The sequence below is a fragment of the Achroia grisella genome, unplaced genomic scaffold (assembly GCF_030625045.1).
Source record: "Achroia grisella isolate CSIRO2021 unplaced genomic scaffold, CSIRO_AGI_Agris_v1 utg1062, whole genome shotgun sequence".
Classification (NCBI taxonomy): Eukaryota; Metazoa; Arthropoda; class Insecta; order Lepidoptera; family Pyralidae; genus Achroia; species Achroia grisella.
In genome coordinates, this window is record NW_026712566.1 from 2,987,656 (window position 1) to 3,013,939 (window position 26,284).

At 33.1% G+C, this 26,284-nt stretch overlaps 2 protein-coding genes across 2 annotated transcripts in view; both read right to left on the reverse strand.

Annotated features, from left to right (window-relative positions):
• Nucleotides 1-19,422, reverse strand: part of LOC131855149 (CLK4-associating serine/arginine rich protein) — a 32,092-nt gene extending 12,670 nt beyond the window's left edge. Inside the window, exons 1-13 of the mRNA XM_059206398.1 lie at nt 19,190-19,422; nt 18,969-19,066; nt 16,765-16,943; nt 15,514-15,675; nt 15,296-15,402; nt 13,747-13,919; nt 12,982-13,190; nt 12,113-12,206; nt 11,387-11,635; nt 10,832-10,885; nt 10,017-10,139; nt 9,258-9,327; nt 6,853-6,925 (exon numbers count right to left, since the gene is read on the reverse strand). Of these exons, the coding sequence (XP_059062381.1) occupies nt 6,853-6,925; nt 9,258-9,327; nt 10,017-10,139; nt 10,832-10,885; nt 11,387-11,635; nt 12,113-12,206; nt 12,982-13,190; nt 13,747-13,919; nt 15,296-15,402; nt 15,514-15,675; nt 16,765-16,943; nt 18,969-19,066; nt 19,190-19,288 (1,690 nt within the window). The 5' untranslated portion in view covers nt 19,289-19,422. The remainder of the gene's footprint in view (nt 1-6,852; nt 6,926-9,257; nt 9,328-10,016; nt 10,140-10,831; nt 10,886-11,386; nt 11,636-12,112; nt 12,207-12,981; nt 13,191-13,746; nt 13,920-15,295; nt 15,403-15,513; nt 15,676-16,764; nt 16,944-18,968; nt 19,067-19,189) is intronic.
• A 3,898-nt stretch (nt 19,423-23,320) lies between these two features.
• Nucleotides 23,321-26,249, reverse strand: LOC131854880 (uncharacterized). The gene is made up of 5 exons (XM_059206064.1): nt 26,164-26,249; nt 25,927-26,071; nt 25,450-25,715; nt 24,343-24,474; nt 23,321-23,744 (listed from the first exon to the last, which is right to left on the reverse strand). Exons 2-5 carry the CDS (start codon nt 26,042-26,044, stop codon nt 23,325-23,327), a joined length of 936 nt encoding a protein of 311 aa, XP_059062047.1. The 5' UTR covers nt 26,045-26,071; nt 26,164-26,249; the 3' UTR covers nt 23,321-23,324.
• Between the last annotated feature and the right edge of the window lie 35 nt (nt 26,250-26,284).

Sequence of the window (26,284 nt, forward strand, 5' to 3'; positions counted from 1 at the left end):
AAGGAAAACTGGTATGAAAATTTACCCCGATTCTGGGGTAATTTAGAAGACAAGTCAAACAAAATAATGATGGATATCTGTCAAAAATCATCCCCTTATGGGTTTTTCGTGGTTTTTGTCAGAATTAGTTGGCAACACCTTAGATCAGTTTTCTTAGGGAATAGTACAAGAAGAAGTCACCGAGGCTCTACATAATGTATGGACGAAATGTTTCTGTTACTAGGGTGAATACGTCAAAAGTATTAAGAAGTAAAAATCCAAGATGACGGCCGCGAGTTAGGGTACTTTTTTAAATTCAGTTTTCAGGTACCCATTGTCACTGCAGCGAGTTGACTTTTATGGAGCAGTGGAAACTCGGTACGAAGCACTACCTGGTCTAAAAATTTTCCCCGATTTTAGGGTAATATCGGAGAGAAGTAAAAAACCGTGGGATTTTTTGTTTCATCATTTTAGACCAAACAATGATGCCGATCTGTCAAAAATAATCCCCAAGGGGTCTTAGGTGGCTTTTGTCAAAATGAGCTGGCAACACCATACATCGATTTCCATTGTAAACAGTACTTAGGAACAACTAGAAGGAGTTACCTTGGCTCTGTACAATGTATGGACGAAATGTTTCTCACCAAGGTGTATATGTTAAAACTATTTAAAAAGGAATCATTCAAGATGGCTGCCGAGTTAGGGTACTTTATTCCCGATGACAAGTTTAGGGACGTTTTAAAACTCATTTTTGGAGTACTATTTTATTCCTTACAGCATGTTGACTTCTATGGAGCAAAGATAAGAAGAATTATATAGGCCACAAATTTTCCCCGATTTTCGGGTAATTTAGCAAACCCAAAATGTGGGAATTTTTTTTCGACATTTTTTTAAAAATAAAAGTGATGGGTATCTATTATAAATCTCATCTTAATAGTTTTATGCAATTTTTTGTAAAATTAGGGGGCAACACCATGCATAGATTTTCGTAGAAAGTAATATTTACTAAGGACCCACTAAAAGGACCGTGTCTCTGTACAATATGTGGACGAAATATATCTGTCGTAATGTAATATATATGTCAGAAGTATCAAAATGGAAAAATCCAAGATGGCCGCCGAGATTAAATTGAACAAAATTTGGAAGATTTTTTTATTTTGGTACATAGTAACCATGCAGCGAGTCCGCTTTTATGGGATGGCATTGAATCTCAGTATTGCCAGCGCTAAAAACTTTCCCCGATTTTAATATTTATGATATTTTAATTAAAATGATGAGTGGTTATTATTTATCATAGGTCCTTTACCTACGATAAATAATAACCCTAAAGGCTTTTATCAAAATTATTTGGAAAACATTATTATGAAAACCGATGTAAGTTGTTACATCGGTTATAGTAAACTATTAGAAGGAGTTGACAATGTATGGACGAAATGTTTTTGCCACCCGGGTAGCTAAGCCAAAATAAAAAAAAATAAAAAGTCGTAATGGTATATAGAATGGTATAGTAAACAAATAGGTAGCTTAGTTTAGGTTTTGTATTATGATTTCTACATTAAAAACTGTGAACCCAAATTAATATAGTATACAGAAAGGTAGGTAATGTGAGGTTTTGTATTGTGCCCGTTGCAATAAAAATTAAAGCCACAGGTCGAAATGGTATATAGAAAGGTAGGTTAGGTTAGGTTTTGTATTGCGACTTACAGTAGAAATTATGCCCTCAGAATAATATAGTAAACAAAAAGGTAGGTTAGGTTAGGTTTCGTATTATGATCTCTACATTAAAAACTTTGACCCCAGACTAATATAGTATACAGAAAGGTAGGTTAGGTTAGGTTTTGTATTGTGAACATTACAACACAAAGTTTTGCCACACTGTTACAATTGGAAGTCACCTGAATGATTTCGTATCAAAACAGACAACTCTACTTGCCAACCAAGTCTATTCGAAAAGAAAACCGTCTTCACAAAAAAAATCAACGACAACGCCTCGCGGGCCTCTTGAGGCCCGCGCACACACGCACCCTCTAGTTATCTAATAAAAGTGAAAAAATACTTACTGATGAAGAGCAACAGTGCGAAAATCTATTTACAACCACTACAAAAAGGACGAAGGACGGAAGATATGTGGTAAACTTACCCTTTAGAGATGGGAACCCCTCGTGTGTAGGTGGTAATAGTAGAGATATAGCTGTGAATAGATTAATGGCATTAGAACGGAAGATAAAGAAAGATACAAATCTGAAAGAAAAATATAAATCAGTTATACATGAATATTTAAAATTAAATCATATGAGGGAAGTAAAAACAGGAGATAAAACTAAAGGGTATACTTACCACATCATGCTGTCGTTCGAGATGATAAGTCCACCACTAAATATATGATGCTTCCTGCAAATATGAATACAATATTTCCCTTAATGAGACTTTGATGGTAGGACCTACCTTACAATCAGACCTTCGTCATATCGTAACTCGTTGGAGAATACATCCCATTTGTATCGTCGCAGATATCGTCAAAATGTATCGTCAGGTTAGAGTTGCAGAAGAACATATTATGTTTCAGAGAATTGTATGGCGAGACGAGCCTGAGGACGAAATAAAAGATTATGAGTTAATTACTGTCACGTTTGGGACTGCATCGGCACCTTACCTGGCAGTAAAGACATTACATCAAGTAGCTATAGATGAAGGTAAAAATTATCCTTTAGCAGCAGAACTAATACCAAATTCTTTTTATATGGATGACCTAATGACAGGCTGTTCTACAGTACAAGATGGAGAGGTATTATACAGGGAAATGTCAAACTTATTGAACAAAGGTGGTTTCGAGTTACAAAAATGGAACACTAACAACAAAGACCTTTTAATGGTATTTCAGAAAGGTGAAAATAAGCGTAATAATAGAGAAGAAAAATATGTGGGAAAAGGAGAGACTACAGGGGATAAAGAAGAGAAGAATAAAGTAGAAGAGAACATAGAGAACAAGAAAGAAAAGGACATATTCGATACTACAAAAATATTAGGACTTACCTGGTCTCCTTCCGACGATATCTTCAAGTACTCGGTGCACCTGCCTCCAAAATCAGCATCTGTAACGAAAAGAAACATATTATCAGACATAGCGAAATTGTATGATCCTTTGGGATGGATAGCACCTACGGTAATATTAGCAAAGATACTCATACAAAGGCTTTGGTTGACAGGAATGCAATGGGACGATGAAGTACCAACCGTTCTACAACAAGAATGGCATACTTACCGAAATGAGCTCACAAAACTTTCCGAAGTTCGCATCCCTCGATGGTTAGGCATAACACGAAATGATGTTTCGGTAGAACTTCACGGTTTCAGCGATGCGTCGAAGTCAGCATACGCTGCAGTTATTTATACAAGATCAGTCAGTAGTACAGGAGAGATTAGTGTATCGTTGCTAGTGGCCAAAACTAAAGTAGCACCTATTAAGCAAATCAGTATACCGCGCCTTGAACTTTGTGGTGCATTACTATTGGCACGTCTATTAGCTGAAACAGCAAGAGCATTAAACATTTCGAAGGAATCTGTGCAAGCTTGGACCGATTCTACTGTCGTATTAGCTTGGCTAAATAGTCATCCATCAAGGTGGAAAACGTTTGTGGCTAACCGTGTGTCCGAGATTTTAACCACACTTGATTCGGACCAATGGGCGCATGTATCTTCGAAAGACAATCCTGCAGATTGCGCCTCCAGAGGAATTCAACCAGGCTCTCTAGCAGACTGTAGTCAGTGGTTTGAAGGACCACAATTTCTGCGAAGTAAAAATATTGTATACAATCGTCCAAAAAATACAGATATAACTTTAGAAGAATGTATTAAATCTCATGTTACAATAGAAAAATTAGAATCTCCCTGGAGTAAGTTTTCCTCCTTAAACAGGTTGCTAAGAGTAGTAGCATACTGTAAACGATTTATAAGTAAAGAAAAAAGTAATAGAACCAAGTACCTGAAAAAGATAGAAATAGATCAAGCATTAAAAAGTTGTATAAAAGAATGTCAAAAAAGAGAATTTAAAGAAGAGTACACACAACTTACAAAAATAGGCTATATAAAAGATAAAACAAGTAAAATAAAATCACTGTGCCCTTACCTTGATGATGATGATATAATCAGGGTGGGTGGTCGACTTCAGCATTCAGCACTTCCAGATAACACGAAGCATCCAATAGTTCTTCCTCATGATGATCACCTCACTAAACTTATTGTAGCAAGTGCTCACTCCTGTACTTTACATGGTGGTCCTCAGTTAATGCTCAATTTCTTGAGATCAGCTTATTGGATTGTCAGAGCCAAAAGTTTAGTTAAACAACATGTACACAATTGTGTTACTTGCGTCAGGTATAATGCAAAGGTGACCAATCAGTTAATGGGTTCACTTCCAAGTGTAAGGTGTACACCATCAAGACCATTTATACATAGTGGTGTAGACTATGCAGGACCGATCAATATAAAAACTACAAAGGGCCGAGGACATCGAGCCTATAAAGGATATATTTGCGTGTTTGTTTGTATGTCAACTCGCGCGGTTCATTTGGAAGTAGCGAGTGATATGAGTACCCAAGCATTCCTAGCTGCATTTAGACGTTTTGTGTCCAGACGAGGACACTGCAATCAAGTATGGAGTGACAATGGCACTAATTTTGTTGGAGCCGCACGAGAACTAAAAGAATTATCTGCAATCCAAAGCCAAATGTCGGAACATTTGGAGAATTTGGGCACGGAATGGCATTTCATTCCACCACACGCTCCAAATTTTGGCGGGATATGGGAACGTGTCGTGCGCTCAACCAAATTCCATCTAAGACGTGTCATTGGTGAGTCCACTCTTACATATGAAGAACTAAGTACATTCCTGACGCAAGTTGAAGCATGTTTGAATTCCAGACCAATGACAGTTATAAGTGGTGATGATTATGATGTACCTGTGCCATTAACCCCAGGACATTTTCTGATTGGGGGACCATTGGTAGGCGTTCCTGATAATGACTATCAACTTTCTCAAATAAGTTTCTTGAATCGATGGCAACTAGTACAAAGAATGTTACAGAATTTCTGGCAGCGGTGGTCATCGGAATATTTGAGTACGTTGTTCAATCGGTATAAATGGGCTCGTCAAGTACCAGAACCTAAAGTCGGAGACGTAGTTCTAGTCAAAGAAAATGAATTACCTCCTGGTCGCTGGTTACTTGGCCGGGTAGAACAAAAACACGTTGGTACTGATGGTTTAACCCGGGTGGTCACACTACGTACTGAGAAATCTCTTTTAAAAAGACCTACAAATAAATTATGTATTTTGCCAGTAAACGAATGATATTGTTAATATTTAAGTACCTAGAATAAGATTATTTTTTATAATTTCTAGTTTGTAGGTTAAAATTTTTTTTTGTAATACTACTCACCAAGAACTTTTATAGTTTCCGTTATGTTCAGCGGTTTAGTTAAGGACATTTCTTCAGCATGTCCTTGGTGGGCGGTATGTTTAAGCTAATCTAGTTAAGAGCACAATATAATAGTTCCGAAAAGTGAACTAGATGTCGCTGTCTCATATATGTATAATTTCTACATCGCGGTGGCAAGATATTTTTGTGTTATGTTATAGTTATAACTCGTTTTGTAATCAGGGAGCGAAATAGAGAGGAATACATTCTTAAAACGCAATATACACATATCCAGTACTATCCTTGGGTTTCATTTACCTATAGGGTCCAAGATCTAGTACAGTTCAGGTCATAAGTACAGCACTAAATAACTATGAATACAAATGTTTGTACCACGCAAGGAATCGAACCCGCGACGATTACAAGTAAAGCGCTATGCTAAACTGCTAAGGCACCACATTGCCGCACAATTTTCATAAAAAATGGGTAAGTATATGCTAATGAGTAAGTGTGAGTATAACATTTTAATAAACTTTAAATGTCATATTTATTTATATTTAATTAGCAACCTAAAAAATAAGTTCCAAGCTTCTAAGCTTTACTAAACTTTTTTATCTCCCCTTTCAACCCCTTACAACCCATCTAAATTTATATTTAATCAACAGCCTAAAATATAAGTTTCAACCTTAAGGCTTAAAAATAACGATAGCTCCATACAAACTTTCATCACACCTTTCAACCCCTTACAACCCTTTTCCTTTTACTTATATTTAATCAACAGTCTAAAGTATTAATTTCAAGTTTATAGTTTGCTGTGCAAGCACGTACAACCTTTCATCTACCCTTTCAACCCCTTACAACCCTCTTAAATTTATATTTAATCAACAGCCTAAAATATAAGTTTCAACCTTAAGGCTTAAAAATAACGATAGCTCCATACAAACTTTCATCTCCCCTTTCAACCCCTTACAACCCTCTTATTTATATTTAATCAACAGCCTAAAATATAAGTTTCAACCTTAAGGCTTAAAAATAACGATAGCTCCATACAAACTTTCATCTCCCCTTTCAACCCCTTACAACCCTCTTATTATATTTAATCAACAGCCTAAAATATAAGTTTCAACCTTAAGGCTTAAAAATAACGATAGTTCCATACAAACTTTCATCTCCCCTTTCAACCCCTTACAACCCATCTAAATTTATATTTAATCAACAGCCTAAAATATAAGTTTCAACCTTAAGGCTTAAAAATAACGATAGCTCCATACAAACTTTCAATCCCTTACAACTATTTTTTTCGCAATAAAAAATAGTCTGTTCTCTCTCATGTCTAAACTATCTGTGTACCAAATTCCCAATTAAAACATTTAAATCGGTTCAGTAGTTTTGGCGTAAAAGCGAGATAGACTGAATTACTTTCGCATTTATAATATTAGTAAGGATTTACAAAACTCACATTGCCTTGTCAGTTGTGCTTGCATTTTCCTCTTGAGTTTTTCTTTTATCGACAACGTGTCACGCGAAGCACCCTGTAGAAAAAATATACGTTTACAACTAATAACATAAAAGAGCCACCGTTTTACAATAGGTGTAGCCCTGTATATATCAGGTATTCTTACAAATATATTTACAAAATTAAAATATAGATTTTTATTATGGATTGTCTAGTTTTGACATGTCTAAGATAAGGAAGCATTATTTAAGGCAATATTTGGGTAAATAATTAAAATAGTGTAGGTAAGAAAAAACTATAAAGTAGACACATACATATCACAATATTAAGAATATTCTAGAAGTCGTCAGTGTATTGACTGTGCCACTGTCATTTTAGTGCTTTGATTTTGTATCTACGATGGAAGTCTAGAAAGACTGGATTACATATTAAATAGGCATAAGGGAGTTCTTGCTGTATAGATTTGTAATCTTAGACTATTAATTAAAGGTCCTGTTTGAATTTGTTTTTATTTTAATATCGATTTCCGGATAAGTACTATTTCATAGCGTACCATTTAAAATGTATTATATACATTGAACATTTTGAAAATGATAATAATATATGTATATATATATATATATGTGATGGGAAATGCCAAGATGCATGTAGTTCTTGGTTTGGTATTAATGTATCCGTAAGGTGCATTATATAGGGACCGTCCATTAATCACGTGATATTTTAGCATTTTTAATCCTCCAGCCCCGTCCCCATTACGGATTCGTGGTGAGGTTTAACCGTTACAGTCCCAAAATTACCAGGAGTGTGATAACGCTCCCAAAATCAGTTGCCGTCTAGTGCTTCGTAGGGAAGACATCATTATAATTGGACATTTTTTTGCAGAGACACAGAGTTTTTTGCAAAACCCTTTCTTTCTTATATGACACAAAAATCATTTTTCTTTTTTAGGCATACTTGAAACCCATAGCACTCAAACAATTAAGACTAACCCCTGTCCCTAGTAAATACACTTGTATTTATTTAGTACTTACAAGGAATCTTAAAATTTTTAGAATATCATCTTCACATACAGGTATAAAGTATAATGTAAGTTTATTCTAGAAAATTTACGCTCGCATGCTTTTTGGTTTAGAAAAATAAAAACACGTGACATCTTACTACACCCCCTTGTGATATTTCGTGATTTTTCCCGAATCCCCTTTACCTTGTGAATTTTCGTGATTTTTACCGAACCCATTTCCCCCTTCGAGCGTCACGCGATTAATGTACGGTCCTATAGTAGTGTACAATTCTAAAATGCACTAACTGACTGTAATGTGTACCTATTTAAATAAATGCGTGCATTCGTGTGTTCGAATCGAAATTCTGATTTCGAAAACTTAATAAGTTGAAATGCAGTAAATAGTCAGACATGTGTTTTCCCTTTTTTTGCATAGTAAGTATAAAAATCTAAAACTAAATCAGGTATTGAATTCGAATGTAATTTCATCATAATTAATTAATAGATTTATATAATTTGTTTAATTCCGCTACAATTAGCATGTGTGAGACCACAAATATTCAGTATGGAAAACTGACCACCGCGGGGGGAAAGGCGATTGTTATTAATATGGACTGATGATCTTATTGCTAGCAATATACCATGTCAAGTCTCCAAGCGGTTCCCTCTGGAAACCTTCGCGATAAGTTCTTGGTGAATCTGTCACGATGGGCTAACTGACCTGACCGCGTGTTCATCTTATCATCCTCCACTGGATCCTCGTCAACGTAAACCATTAGTGCAGGCGGGTGCACCATTCCATTATCCTCCATAAAGAAACCTTTCCGCCGCTACAGTTCAGACAGCCAACACTAGACTTCCAAGCTATATCCAAACTCGATTCATTGCCTGATGATGCCTCGTTTAGAGGCGACACAAGTGTCGCAATATAGGCGTAAATCCAATAACGTTCGGAATTTGATCAATAATAGAGAAGGTCGTAAAGCTTCCAGTAGCGGTGGTCAGGTTTCCGCACTGAATATTTGTGGTCTCACACATGTTAATAGTAGAGAAATTAAACAAAATAATATAAATCCATTAAGCAATGAAATGGGACTTAAAATAACACCTAATTCGATAAAATATTATCATTTATTTCAGTTTGAAAAGAAATTGACGACATACATGTTTTTTTTTTAAATTGGTAGTGTTAGTGGGAAAATAGATTACAAATGCTTTTGCATAGAAAAAAAACAAACTAGATCCGGTATACCGGTTTTTTCCGAAAAAAAAGTTAATATTGTAACAACGGTAACTGGTAAATACCAACATTGTAATGTAAGCGGGCGGTCGCTGCCACTATGGCCAACTACTGGCAAAAAAGTGCTAAATTGTAAGCATACAGTGTAAGCAAATGATTCTTACTGACTTTGGAGCTGGATCCAGAGAATCGTAACTGATTCTGGTTACTGTTGGATTTATTGCCAACCCGATCTGATCTGAAATGAAAAATTTTTGACTTTAGTTCTAGTGTATATATATATATATATATATATATATATATATATATATATATATATATATATATATATATATATATATATATATATTTCTATAATATAAAATAGAGGATATTTTTAGAACAAGATTCCACAATTGCATTTATGTATGTTATCATTATATAGTATAAAACAAAGTCGCTGTCGCTGTCTGCCCTGATGTAATGATGATGCTGCCATGTCTATAAGTGACGGTTATACCATTCTATCAAGTCGGGCAACATTTTTGTCATTCCAATTATATAAAAAAAAATTGCCGTTGAAATAAGATTACTCTAGTTCTTAATATTTGTCAGCCTCGGTGGTCTAGCGGTTTAACACACTGCCGTACTTCCGATAGTCGCGGATACATTTCTATTCATGAGTATATTTGTTTGTTTTCCATGTACAAAACAATGTATATAAGTACTTGCATCAGTTGTTTAGTACCCATAACACAATCACGTAATTAAATCCTCGACCATCAGAAGCAAGGTGGTGTAATAAGTAAGTTAAATATATAACTACTTATAAGTTTATGGATTAGGATATGTGGAATAATACCATACCACTTGATATGTTTATAAATGGCGCGAACAGTTCCATTATATGCACAAACACATAACAGAAAAAATCAATTGTAAATGAACCTGTTTTTGTCATCATCAGGGGAACCGCTGGATTCAGACTCGGAGAGTTCGCTGGAAGACTTATCTTCCTTCTTACGGCCGTAGTACCGGGTCACTGGTGGCCGCTGTTCACTGCGTTCGCCGCTGTACATATTATATATTATATATAGCTCCATTAATTCAAACACCCTATATAATACAAACACAATTAGCAGTAGATAAACATCTTAAAACATGGAACTATAAAATCGTACATATATAAAACTTTTTTGGGAGTTGTTAGCTTTAAAAAAAGTAAAGAAATAATATTTAAAAATGGAATCCGACTTGAATGAAACTTGTTTTCGTTATTATTATTATGTTATTATAATGATAACGAAATAAATAAAATAAAAATAGAAACTGACACAAAAACAACAATTTTTAAAAAACAGTGTTTAGACAATTTAAAAGCATTATACTATGCATTTAGCCTGGTAGTTTTTGTTTCTAACAAATATACGAGAAGTAAATTTTAGGTCACGATAACTCCAAGCGTAACTGGGTTTTTGCCACCAAAACTTCAGTTTTTTTTTTATTACATTATATGATAATTACATTTTATATAAAATAATTTAACTATATTACACATTTAATAATTTGCTATTATATAAATCGACTTAAAAACAAATTTAATTTTATTAGAGACTTCTCTGTTTTCATAGTGAATTGCCTCTTGTAGACTGTTACATACAAAAACTTACCACAATTAAACAAAAATTGCGAATATTTTATGTATGTTATTTAAGAACCATTTTCGTTGCAAAATCCCTTTATAAAACGGTCAAACATCTTACCTGTCGAAGGACATCGATCTGGAGTAATTATGCTTGCCATAGCCACTGGCTTGGCTGGAAATAGTAAACACAATATCATTAGTTAGACCATTTTAATATTAGTTTTTTTTTATGAATGGCAAATAATCTGAGAGTCCATTTGATGGTTATCACAGCCTACACACATGAACAGTTTCAATCACTAAGAATAGAATAGAAAATCATTTATTCAAATAAACTTAATTTAAGCACTTTTGAATAGACAACATTTTTTTTTAAATCTAACGCTTATTCGGAAAGCTCTCTCATAACAAGAAGAACAAGCAAGAAACTTGTGTTGTTCTTTTAAACAATCCTTGTAAGTTCACATTTTACAAGTCGAAACGTGTGAATACAAACTACCAACCAGCACTAATTTATTTGAGCTCAAATATAAAAACACAATAAGATTAAATCTGGATTAATAACCCCAAATAGATTTATTAATCCAGGTTGACTCCAGGCTGCGAAATCGTTTGTCCTAATAATAATTTTATTTCTTCTGTATTTAAACTTTGAATATATGAGAATACAAACTTGTCCGGGCTCCGAGACCGTTTATCCCTGTAGTTCCTCGTTCCGGAACGCGATCGCGATCTGTACGGGCTGTAGGACCGTGATCGAGAGCGCGACGCGGATCGCGAACGTGAGTACGAGCGGGATCGCCGCCGGGAAAACGATCGAGATCGGGAACGAGAGTAAGACCGCGAACGCGTGCGTGGACGCGGCGGGAAGTGCGGGCCCATCTGGGGTCGGATCTGGGGCCTCTCCTCGTATGGGGACAGTCTGTAGAGAAAGTTATTTATTTTCAATTTATTTATTAACTATTTATTGCACTAGAGATAAATTATAAAGAACAAAGTAATAACGTACAATAGGCGGTCTTATCGCATAAGCAATTTTGGAACTTATGTAACATAAAGAACACATCAAAAACAACTAAAAATTATATCTATTTTATACTAACTGTGCCCGCGGTTTTATTCGTGTTAAATTTACATTAGAAAATATAGCCTATGTGTTATTCCGATGCATAAGCTATATTATGTAAAGTTTCATCAAAATACGTTCGGTATTTTTTGCGTGATAGAGTAACAAACATCCATATTTACAAACGTTTATAATATTATAAAGATTCCTAGGTTCTTTTCATGACCAAGTGATGTTTATTACCAAAAAAATAAACTTAAAGCATGGAATAAAGATACAAGTGATGCCATAATCACAATTGGTTGCAAATATGCTACGTTATAGGTTAGGTACCTAGGTTTAGATTTCCGAGCGACTTCTGAATACAGCATTTCTTTCTTCAGGTTGTTTTTCAATTTGTCGGCATACAGCGGTTTTGGTGGTGTCTCTATTAAAAGTAATTACATATTTTTAAAAGAATTCAGTAACTTTTTTTTTAAACAATATTTCGGTTTTAGAGGGTTAGATATGGCAGTGAAATTGTAAGAAAAATTAGATTACAGAAACAATAATGTATAAAATTTGATTTCACAATGTATTTTGTGATGTATGCAATGCGGTTGATGTATATAGGTGTGTCAGGTGGGTCATCAACTTGTTTGTTATTCTGAATACATAAATAATAACTCGGGAAAATTCACATAACGCCATCTAGTCATAAGCTAACAGAAGTTCTGGTATGACTACTAGAAAACTGATAAAGATACTTAGATGTATTTATAAATATATAGAAAACACCCAGACTGAGACAATCGTGCTGCTACAATGTTCATTACACAAATGTTTCATCGTGAGAGGAATCGAACCCTCGACCATCGGAAGTAGGGTGGTGGCCGACTTTAAGACTACTAAAAACAACATGAACGATCTAGGGATCGTGCTTCCCGAAAAAACAGCGTGCGCTGTAAAGCTAATTGTTAATAACTCTTTAGTTTATATAAGGAAAATATAAATTTGAAAATTGTACATTCCTTGTCACGGTTAGAACAATAAAAAATAAAGGACTGTAAATTTAGACTTCATTGTGAATATAACATATTTTACTTACCTCTTTTATTGACGCCCTATCTACGAATCTAATTATAATTCAATATCTATTATTATATATATTGGGTTTACTGTAGTGTCCACTACTAATACACGAGATAGGAGTGTGCGGTGACCTGCGTGGGGGTCGTCGTCGTCGCCTCCGAACGAGGTGATGAACTGCACGTCCCCCGCCGGCTCCGGGGACGCGCTGCTGGCGCTGCGGGACCCGCGCCCCGCCCCCGCCCCCGCCGCCGCCACCCCCGCCGCCCCCGCCGCCGGCCCGGCGCCGCCCACACGTGCGTAGTGCGGCGGACTCGACGCGCGGACCGCCAGCTTCTTGTCCCTGACCACGTAACGCTTTGATCAACACCGCTCCTATGACTGTTTTTAATCTGGGAGACTAACTCGACCGCACGCATACAAGGATATGGACTACGGATGAGACTTAAATTTTGAACACGAATGAAAACATAATAAATAAACATACATAAGAATTGGCCTTTGGCCTCATCGCTTGTTCGAATATGAAGAAGTTTAAAAGTAGACTAGGCTGTACGGTCTAAGGATCTTTGCCTGTTCCATCACTGAAAAGGAGATGGACGAATATGGGAAAAAAAAATAACTCGACCGCACGCTTATGAATATGTCTGCAGGCGGTGTAAATATCCACGCGGTCAGATCGAAATCGACGTTATTTTTATTTCTTCATAATTCGAGACAATGTACATGAACAAAGCAGAAATTTTATATAAATTAATCATTACAAAAAGTACCATTGAATTGGGAATTGGGTAATTGAAAAATGAGTTCCATTTCATCTTTTAAATTCGGAACCTTATAATGAATTGAATATATTTTCAAAGTTGATTGATAAATCTGCTATAGCACAGTACACTCACCTATGAGCTCGTCTCTCTCTCCTACTCTTCCTCCCAGAGAACATAGCTTTCTCTTTCTCCTCTCGCAACAACTGCTTGTGATGCTCCGCGTCATCGGCGTCCCCAGTGAGGAATGAGAATAGATCGCAGCCGGCCATCCCGAACTGAGGGCCCACTGCATTCAACTCGTGCGCCTGTACTTAATGAAGTGTTACTACCATGCCTAAACGTAATCAGCATCATCATCGTCATCATGCACTTTACTTCCGATGGTCGCGGGTTGTTTTCTCGGACGGTACAAGCTTTTGTATTCATGAATAGATTGTTTGGTCTCTTATTTTCTCCAAAAGACAGAATGTCATCTAGTTAAAAATTTCGCATCTAATCTACTTAACCAATTTTTATTAGTATTATACCACAGGTTGGATCCTTCCTGGTCCTAATGTTTGCTATAGGTATATGTAATATTTGTTTGCTATGTTATAGCAAAAATATATATATCTAAGTATATAATTCAGTTATCTAGTTATGGGAGTAGCACAAGCTCTACTTAGCTTCTAACTAGATAGCGCTGTGTGAATTGTCCAGGGAAATAACATAAAAAGTATTATGATATTTGATTTACAGTGCGTAACTCGATGCAACTTAAAAGATGGAATCGTTTTTATTACTAAATCAAGTCAGCTGATGTAATATAAAAAGGAAACATTATACCCTTCAAAACACAAAGCGAGTTAATTGGCAGCTGAAATGAAGACAGGACAAAGATAATCATCACATCCATAGAGCAGAGTAACTTGTACAAAGACTACCTTAGGGTAGGGTACCTACCTAAAATAGTAGTATTATTTACCACTATTTTTACAAAGGTATTAATGTATCTTAATGGATTATTTGACCTGATATCATTCCATTCTTTTACCCTTCACTGGTGTCCTGCTATTACAACATACGAGAGAGGTAAATATCTATATTTACCACAAAATAATTTGTGCTAAAATTATATTAATGATGCATATATACATTATATATATTATATACAGTATAGTATATTTATTCCAAAGATAACATTAATTTGGACTCTGTCATTAAGTGATAAAAAAGCAAAATACTAAAAGGACCTTTTAAGTCCATTACATGTAACTGTAATCCTGGTCTATACATGTATAGAGCAGGGTAAAATGTAACCTATTTGTATGTTAATAGATAATTAATTGGATTGGTAAGACGCAATAAAGCATATCTATACTAATATACTAATATTATAAAGCTGAAGAATTTGTTTGTTTGAATGCGCTAATTTCAGGAACTACTAGTTCGAAATGAAATTTTTTTTTTGTGTTAAATAGTCAATTTTTCGAGGTAGGCTTTAAGCTATGTAACATTTAGCTATGACCAATAGGAGAGGAGCTGCAATGAAAAATATTGCAAAGGGTGGGGAAATGAAACGCAAAGTTGCGTAGGTCAGCTAGTCATATATAGAGCAACAAATTATTACAGATATGTAATCTAAAGGAATATGAAATTGTCTTTTAAAGGAATCCAATATAACAGAAACATTGAAACTGACCTGTGAAGCCTCCATTTTGTTGACATCAATACTCAAATCCACATCAATGATTTCCAAATCGGAATCATCGTCCGAATCTTTTTGCTCCACCTTTTTAACTTCCGGGCCTGTAATTGAATACTCAATGCCATGAAATTACCCAAACAATGTCCTTAAACTACCCCATAACCCCGATTAGCCTTCAAGCACTCGCAGTTTAACAGTAATGCTGAATCTACCGTTAGAACAAGAGGGTTGGGCGCCTGGATCGTTATAATTGTAGCCTATGGCGGCACCGGTGCCTTTCTTTTCGTTTAACTTCTCCTTCTGCATTTCCTTCTCTTCTATCGTTACTCCGAATTGCTCTTCTATTGCCAGCTGTTGGAGGAATTTGTCTTCGCCTGAAAACAAAATATATAAGTTAAACGGATTTTATAGCGGTTATTTTTGCTGAAAAAAAAACTGTAAACTATGTTTATAAGGACATTCTGTAGTAGGTAGGTATCAGCATTGCACGTGCATAGCCAGGGTGAGTCACTAGTACTATTATATAGTATGTTAAATATAGTGGTCATATTTTAGTATTTTTAAAATAAACTTTTTTTCTACTCTAACCACCATGCTGGGAAAGTGACTAACACTGTCATAAAAATTATACTAAGCCAAATCGCCAAGATCACTCGAAGATGCTTATTTTTTTTCAAACTATTCTCAAGCTATACTTTAGCTGGTTTTTACAGTGGAGGGTGCGACAGATTCTTAGGCCTTCCATCCATGGAAAGACTTATACAGCATTGTATAGTAGTTATAGTGCATGATGAATCTCATTAATATTATAAACGCAAAACTTTGTGAGTATGGATAGATATGTTTGTTACTCTTTCAAAAACTACTGAACAGATTTTGACGAAACTTTAAAGTATTATAGCTTATATATCATACTTGTGTAACTGAATAGTATCCAAGGGAAACAAAAAGAAAAAGAGGTAGACCACAGAGACGCTGGGAGGATGAAATCAAGCTGACAGCAGGCCCCTACTGGAGAAGAGCAGCCCAAAATAGAATACACTGGAAGGAATTAGAGGAGGCCTTTGCCATAAGGTACTCTGTACTGCGGGATATAACATAGAAAATGAAATTAATAATTAAACATAAAAAAATTAAACTACTTAACAAATAATAATAGTAAAAAAATATATATAATAATAATAAATTTATAGTATAATATAATACAATGAATGAACATAAATGTAGAAAAAAAATGTATAATAGTACAGAAATAAAGGCTTCTTTATCTAGCTTATATATCAGAATAATACATAGGGTACAAATTTGAAGCGGGTGAAGCAGACACAGCCAGTGTTATACATGTTTGAGAGCACTGCAAGAAGGTCAAACCTTGTCTGAGACCATCATAACTTCAATCCTCATTTGAATGAGGACAGAGGGTAGAACAGAGGAGTAAATTGAATACACTACAACACACTTACCTATTCCTAGAAACACATTCTGAGCCAGAATTCTGTATCTTTCATAGTTACATTGTCTTTCCTCGGGGCTAAGCTCTTCTGGAGCTACATCAGGATTCTTCACCTCTTGGATGTAATCTAAATGTGCTCGGACATCAAAGCGATCTATCAGATTGCTTGGGTCACCTTGCCACTGCATCCTAGAATATCATTATTATCTTAATGTATAAAAATTTCATATCACATTGTTACAATAGAATCCTAAACATCTGAACTGATTTAGATGATATTTTGTATGTATATTGGATAGTTCTGAGGTTAGGTTAGGTTAGGTCTGTAGGTTGTATATATTTTATACCCTAAGTAATAAAAGTGCCCCACCCTAAAAAAAATCTGTATTATTTCAATGATTTTCTTATTATATAGCACTAAAATGCATGCATACGATTTTATTCACTGATGAGACAGTTTCCTCACTGGAGGTACAGTTCTCTTCGGTCAAAAAATCCACAAAAAAAACTGTTAAACACTTAGTGAGCCGATTGCAAGCATTAGCATTATAAATGTAAACCACTTGCAAGATACAAAAGGACAAAAAGCAAAAAAAACATATAGCATTAAAATATATAAAGAAAAAAAGAAAATTTTCACCCTTCTACCATTAACTTCGTGTTTGAATATATTATGAATCATATATATATATATATAAATTTTTACAGAGCAGCTAATAGCTAACATAATCAAAAAAAAAGTGTTTAATTTACTTCATGTTCATCTTCATAAGATGCATGTATCAAAAGGTATGCATGAGTGACCTGAGAGTAGACATTTTACAAAGTTGTCTGTGTGGATAATTGGTCTTATAACCCTTTCAGACCTGAATTATTTTTTTCATCCGATGGATTTGGTAAATTCCATGTCTCTAAAGTATAATAAGGAGACTCTAAAAAAAGGCTAGAAGTCTTAAACTTTTCAAAACAAATTAGTAGTACTAAATTGAGTAGTTTATAAGTGAACAAATGAATACAATTGTTTTTAATCGGAAATTATAAAATAGTTTTAAATTATATCTTATGACTAGAATTGCAAATGCAGGGCAGTTTTGAAAGGGATATACTTTAGGTGCTATGCAGCTTGCTTTAAGCTATGTTTGATGTGACAGTTAAACAGTGGAATATGGATATTACAGATAATTGTGGCATCTCTAGTTGGGTCACTCGAATTAGTGAACACATTAGGTATACTATGAACAGCTTATATGGCATTCTCCCCAGTAGAGCAACATTTGTATGCCATTCAATATACATAAAAAAAAAGAAAAACTAATGTATTTGTTGCATTTCTGTGGCCTTGGTTACTATAATTGCCTTCACATATTTAAAAACATCTATTTAAATTGGAAATATCACTTCCTTTTTAATAGATAATAAATACATTTACATAATGTCCAGTATATTTCCAAGTATGTTTACATTTCAACATTGAATATCGAAGTTATTATTAAATTTTTGACAGATTTTGATATAATGGTGTAAATTTAATGAAACTGTGCTTAAGATAGATAGATAGATAGATAGATAAAAATCTTTATTCGTATCCCGATAACAAAGATAGTACAAACAAAATTCAAATAACACATAAGAATAGTAAATAATTATAAAAAAAAAAAATACAACACATAATACTTTAACTTCCACATAAAATAAAAAACATAAAATAAACATTAAAATATATATTAGGTGCCACAGGAATACGAAAGGGTTGAGCTACTCAGTGAACAATTTGCTCAGCGAGCAAAACACTGATTTTCAGTAGCAGCCCAGTGGTGACCCCGATAAACTATACAGATTCACTCAACAATCTTAATGTTACCAAAATTGAATTAAGCTTATCCTTAATAAAAATAATAGAAGAAAAAAATAATAAAATAAATAAATCAAAATGTATATAAATTCAAATATAAATAACTGTTGACGCAGACCATTACCTAAGCGACCAAAGGCTTTCAAAAAATAATAATAATATATAAATGCTAGGAATTGTCTAGTAGAAAAAGTTTTATCTTTTTCTTAAATACCTGTTTTGAAGTAATGGCTCTTATAGGTGGAGGGATATTATTCCAGCATTTAGTCGCCTGGTAGCGGAAACTTCCCGTAAAAGCAAGATTAATGTCAAATATTATAAACAGTAATCATTTTTCTATGATATCGAGGTCAATGACTTACATTATGGCAGGGCCTTCGCCGGCAGCCGCGATGGCAGGATCCAGGTGAATCCTGCATGGTCGCCCGTGCAATTGTAAGAACTGCGTAGGCTCTGCCTTCTACAAGGGCGCAAGAAAAAAATTTAAATCAGAATTTATCTATTGCATTATTCTCCAGAAACAATATGTAGCAGCCAAGATATTAACTGGTAGCTAAATAATTCGAATTAAAACGAATCTTACAATTTTTTCGTAAAAATCCTTTCGACGCTCGGCCCTCCGTCGATAGTCCACTATCATACCGCGTATCATACGCTCTTGTTTTCTTGCTTCGTGCCACATTTTTGTATAATAACTTTATATAAATAATTTACATATGTAATTTTGTTGCTCATATATTTAATTTTCAAAATTATAATAAAATAGTAAATAAAGATTAAAGAATTATCTGATAAAGTAATGAAAATGAATGGAACTGAATGAGTGATAAAGTTCCTACGTATGAAGAACGTGACCATAGATTAAAATTTTATATTTTATTCTACTCTTTGTTTTTCAGGGCTCTGGAATTATTAATGTCTACTTCATAATGATACCATAGATACATTACTATTATCAGTGGCACTCAATGAGGAAATAGCCATTATTATTGCTAAAAGTTGCATATAGATGGCGTGATTGGTATCGATGGAATTCTTCATAGTTTTGCAAACGTTTTAAAAAACAAAACTGTGTTTTCAAAATAGTTTAATCCATTTTTAAAAATATATATATACATGTTAAAATGAAATAATGCGTTTAGAAAAGTAATTTTCATATATTTACTCATTTTGTTATTTTCCAGTACTTAATTACACTTTAATCAGTGCTAATACGGGGCTCAATGTTTTCAAAATGCTTTCATAGATGGCATTGTTGTCATTTGTATCGGCCTAATTAAATGTCTTTTTTATATTTTCCAATAATAAGCACTTAATATATTATTATTGTAAATTAAACATATAAAAAAAGTTTAAGTAAATTAAAAATAGCCGAACAAGCAAATAATACTATTTCCAATAATACTTATGTATGAAGTGTTGTCATATTAAAAATAAATACATGTATTATCGATTTTTTTAAAAAATCGATAACAGGATTTTATTACAGCGCATTATTCGATGATGCTTTTAATGAGTCGTTGTGAACAGTAAATTTTCATTATTTTGTATTAAGTATAGCAGTATTCCGTTTCAAAGAACGGAATATAGTAGTACATTATTAGTGTCGTTGGTTATTTACATTTGTACTGAAAAATCGATTACATAATAATTTAAAATATCGAGTACGAATCGTAGCTGTCTTCGAATACTGGCAACTGGTAAGATTAAAATAGTTTTAAAAAAAAGAGAGAAATCGACCCTAACTCGAATACCATAAAGTTTATTTTCCTTTCTCATTAATATCATAGCAGTTTGTTTTTAACTTGCGTATGACTCTGTGGTATGATGTTTAACGTGTATTGTTATTGTACGGTGCATACATTTCAAAAATTATATTTTAATGTAGGTACAAACATTTCTTTCATACATTTCATACATGTCAAAAATATCTTTTAATGTAGGTACATACATTTATTTCATACATTTCATACATTTCAAAAATGAACTTTTTATGTAGGTACATACATTGTTTTCATACATCTCATACATTTCAAAAATTATATTTTAATGTAGGTACATACATTTCTTTCATACATTTCATACATGTCAAAAATTATCTTTTAATGTATATACATTTCTTTCATACATTTCATACATGTCAAAAATTATCTTTTAATGTAGGTACATACATTTCTTTCATACATTTCATACATTTCAAAAATGAACTTTTTATGTAGGTACATACATTGTTTTCATACATCTCATACATTTCAAAAATTATATTTTAATGTAGGTACATACATTTCTTTCATACATTTCATACATTTCAAAAATGAACTTTTTATGTAGGTACATACATTGTTTTCATACATCTCATACATTTCAAAAATTATATTTTAATGTAGGTACATACATTTCTTTCATATATTTCATACATTTTAAAAATGAACTTTTTATGTAGGTACATACATTTCTTTCATACATTTCATACATGTCAAAAATTATCTTTTAATGTAGGTCCTTACATTTCATACATTTCAAAAATTTCATACAATACATTTCTTTCATACATTTCAAAAATTATCTTTTAATGTAGGTGCATACATTTCACACATTTCAAAAATTTCATACAATACGTTTCTTTCATACATTTCAAAAAGTATTTTTTAATGTAGGTACATAACACCCCATGTCAGACCCCTTATATTTGGAAGAAACTTAAAAATAATGCCAAAAATATTAGATGAATATATTTTTAATACGAATATTGTTTTATTTTTGTTCATCAACTTTATCCCTCACTAACAATACTAGTAGTAGTACATAACCTGGTTTATACCGCTAAAGATATTGAAAGATATACGAGTAATTCAGAATGTTATCAAGTTCAAAATAAGCACACATTACTTGCTTAGATAACAGAGTAATATTACTAGTAATAAAAACATTTGTAATACCCATATGTATACTACGTATGTATAGTAAGTACTTACGCTGCGGCGCCGTGAGACTCGTCTAAGTACTTCATCTACTCATCTACGCGCGGTAACCGCGCCGACCGACCAATAGGATAGCGCCTCTCGTGCTTCCAGAAAGTTCGCGACTAACGGACGATATAGTAGTAAGGAAATGAGTGTCCCAGTGATATCATTATAATATTTTCTCGTTAAATTTTATTGTAATATACACAATTTCGCACTAAATAACGTGTTACCCCGTTACACATTTCTAATAATGAAAAACCTAGACCGACCCTGTTCACTTAATCTTACAAGATCTGACTTTAAAAATTACGATATCCTCATATAGCCTTTCATTTCCCCTTTCAATACTTTTTCGCATTAAAAAGTAGCCTTTCTCAGGGTCTACATTATCTGTCTACCAAATTTCAATTAAATCAGTTCAGTAGTTTTGGCGTGAAAGCGAGACAAACAGACAGACTGAGTTACTTTAGCATTTATAATATTTGTAAGAATATCGCTATTAAAAATAGGGGTTGGTGAAAGACGGGTGAAAATTTAGGCGTGTATGTATTTTCAATGTAACATTATAAATAAATAAAAAATTGTCCATAATACAAAAAAATATTTTTTCGGGGTAGGCCACCCCTATGACTTAGGGGTATAAAAAATAGATAACAACCCTACCTCAGACCTGGGAAGTATACATATCAAATTTCATCAAAATGTGGGAGAAATATGGCAACTAACACTGTGATACAAAATTTATATATAAGATATAGCGGAATTCTCATTAGGTAAAAGAGGGGTACATCGTAGAATACATGAGGTAAACCAGTAAATTAATTGTAGCTAAAATCAGTCTCATACATATAACGATTGAAATAAAAATCGTATAGCCGATTTTGATACGTACGAGTATAAACGTATCAAAATCAGGCTATACGTATAGCGCAGACTCGTTACAACATATCAAAAAAATAGGCATGGAATGTAAAATAAACCATAACACAATAGGTATATACATTGGCACATAAGCCATATCTGCAGAGTGTCGGCTAACGATATTATACCTACACATTTACATTGAATCTTGAATCGTCCCTAATGAGGTACACGATACAGTTACCTACATATCTATTATATACATATCTTTGCAAAACAGATGTCATGTAGACTGAATTCACTGCCATCTATTTTCATGCTTTGTTACTAAGCACCCACTAGTAATCCGAACTGCTTCAGATCTAGCGACATCTAGCGGCTACGGTGGCGAAATAAAATAGCCCGAAGAATAGCCCGAGTTAGGAAGGAACCATTTTCTTGTATGGGATGGGGTATCTGTATGTAATATTATGTTATCTGTGCTATTATTATATTCAGAATCTTGTCTTACTTTATAGAAAATAAAATATAATATCCTAACTCCGATAGAAAAAATATTTTAAAACTTTTAAATGCGTGCGTTTGTCTCAATGTGTGAATGTTGTAAATATTTAATGTATGGTTTTTGTATCACAGGATATCAGATAGTGTACAAATCCAACATATGAATGTTGTAACTGTGTGTGTAACGATGTGACGTCCATACAATATATTCTATTATCTAAAACATTTTTTCTAGGATTTATCTACCTATCTACCAATCAATACTTTAAAATTATGTTGCTTCATCATCCTATAATATGATCCGATGATGACATTTCGTCGATCATAACTGACGGTCAGAAGTTCAATAAAGAAATAGCAATGTAATATAAATATATCTTTATTATTTTAATTTACTGTATATAGATAAATCTCATTACAATCTTCCATGTCAAAAAACATTTCATTTTCCATTTGATTTGGTTTACTAATGCTAAGCCAGTTGGATAATTCTTCAAACATATCTAGAGCAATCAGTGTATCAGCTATACTTCTAACAGTTATCACATAACTTCCTTTCTTTAAGTGCTTTTTGAGAAAATACCATATCTCTCTATGTATGTCTACATTCACAAAATGATCTAAACAGTTGATTACTATAATATCAGAATTCTGCACTATATCACTTCTGTCTAAAATATCTGCATTAATTATTTTTATCCTGTCATTATCCATTGAATACTGACCAACAATAGTATCTTGAAGATCACAACATTCTTTATTTATTTCAACACCTACAATGTTTGTCGCATTTGAAAGGTAATAGGCCTGAAAAAATAAAAACAAGAGTTAATTAAAAGATTTAAATTTCCTAAGTATATTAATTAATATGTTTTCTACTGTGTACTACTAACATATTTAATACGCTATTTCTAAATACCCATAAATTTATATGGACCCTCCATTATGTGTTACCATACTCAAAATATCAGCTTATAGTTTAAGTAAGATATTATTCCAGATTGGAGAAAAGTAAAAATTTTATTTTTACCAATGTGATAACCTGCATGAGATTGAATTAAGAAGTAGCTTGGTCCTTTTCTAGGTCAATTAATAGTTTCATATAAGTACCCTAAAATTAGTGAAAATGCCACACAAAAAACCTTTACTATTGATTAAATGCTAGTGCATAAAAAACATATTTTTAACTTACTAATATAAATAAATTGGAACAAATATCATGTAAAATAATGAAAGGATAATAACAACAAATTCGTTTAAACAGTAATTTTCTAACAGAGATAATAATAGAAGAAGGAGAAAACACATTCATATTAATTTAGTAATGAATATTCTTTTTAATAAATATACATATTTTGAAGTAGAATTTTCCAAAACCACTATTTTACTACTCCCTTAAACTTACCCCATAAATAACTGCTCCTAGTCTAGATCCTAGGTCCAGAAATTGCTTGTTTTCTAGATCTTTTGGGAGAAGGAATTTAAAAATATACAACAAGGTCTGTCTGGACAAGGAATGTGATATTAGAGTTAATTCCTGAAACAGAAACAGATGATATTTAAGACAAACAAACCAATACAATTAACTTTTAAATTTATAATTTTCACTGTAGTAGTGCAATTACTGAGCAATAATAGACCACTATTACAATATTACAGCCACCATTACAAATAAGTTGGAATCAATCATTTACATATTTTTGACAAGTCAATAATATAGATAAGTTCTTTGATATTGTTGTTGTCTGTCACATTATTTATTAGACATTAATATTCTGTATACAGAAATATATAATAAAATTCTTAGAAGTTATTAAAAAATGTAATGTATGAACTATAAATGTGGCCAGTATATCAGCACATCAATATTATAATAATAATAATAATCTCAGGACAATTCACACAGTGCCATCTAGTCCCAAGTTAATGTAGCTGAAGCTTGTGTTATGGGTACTAGATAACTGATACAAACACATAGATATTTTTTTTTTGTAAATACATACATATTATACATAGAAAACACCCAGACTGATACAAACAATCATACTCATGAATACAAATGTTTGTGCCATGCGAGGAATCGAACCCGCAACCATCGGTCGTAAAGCGGTGTGCTAAACCGCTTGACCACCGACATTGTCAGTATTATTGATATGTTCATAAATATATAGATGTGTTTATATATTTCTTGGCAAGATTATATCAGTACCAATAGAATCTCATGCCATTTCCTTGAAACTAAAACATGTTTTACTTTTAAATTGTCATCTTTTCATTATGATATTTGCAAATAATCTTAGCAACATTATAAACACGAAAGTTTGTAAGTATGGATTGTTATTTGTTACACCTTCATGCAAAAACTATTGCATGGATTTTGATGAATCTTTACACTAATATAGCTTATACATCAGAACAACATATAGGCTAACAAAGACATATAAACATATAACTTATCAGAATAAATTTAATGCAGGTGAAACCACAGCTAAATAACATTAATGATAAGTACCTTGATATTGCGAGAATTACAGTCCACACAGTAATGTCTTTTAATTTTCCCCTGTTGAGTGAGATCTTCAACTGTATTGTGGTCATAAAGAAACTCGTCTATATGACAGGTGGACTCCTTAGTACAGTCGGCCAGGTTTCCAATAGTGGGTGGTACAATGTTCTCAGATGGCAATTCAGCTTCGAAAGGCACTAATTTCTTGATGGTATTCGCAATTTTTATTAAACATTTCTCACTACTATTGAGTGCTGATTTATTTTGCAAATCTAAAACATTACATTTTATAATTTAAAAGAACAAATTATATTTCTTATTTCTTTTAATAATTGTTACACAGTCAACATATATATTTTGTAATATAGAAAAATATATATTTATTAAATTATAGTTTTTTGTGTAACTTGTTAAGATAATAAATAATTTGTATACTGCATACGAGTAAAACGTATCTTAGAATTGAACTTAAAAATAGTATACCTTTCTTGTAAGAATGACTAGAAATCCATTTATCTATATAATCTATTTCAACTTCGTCCAATTCGGAAAACAATTCCAAAAATCTACCTTTGATATGAATCATGTTATCGTCAGACATTTGGTTATTTATTAATAACTATGCAATCTGAAAACAATATTATTATGATTTTCCCATAAATATAAAAGTGCAATAAAAAAATAGCAACAGAAAGGAAATAAAATAAATTGCTTTCTAACCTCAAAAAAATATAATAACATATGCCGGCTGACAAACGACAAAGACAAAATATTAATTTCATTGCCCAATATGGTCTATGATTGAATGATTATGACCGTATAAATTGCAACTGTCACTGTG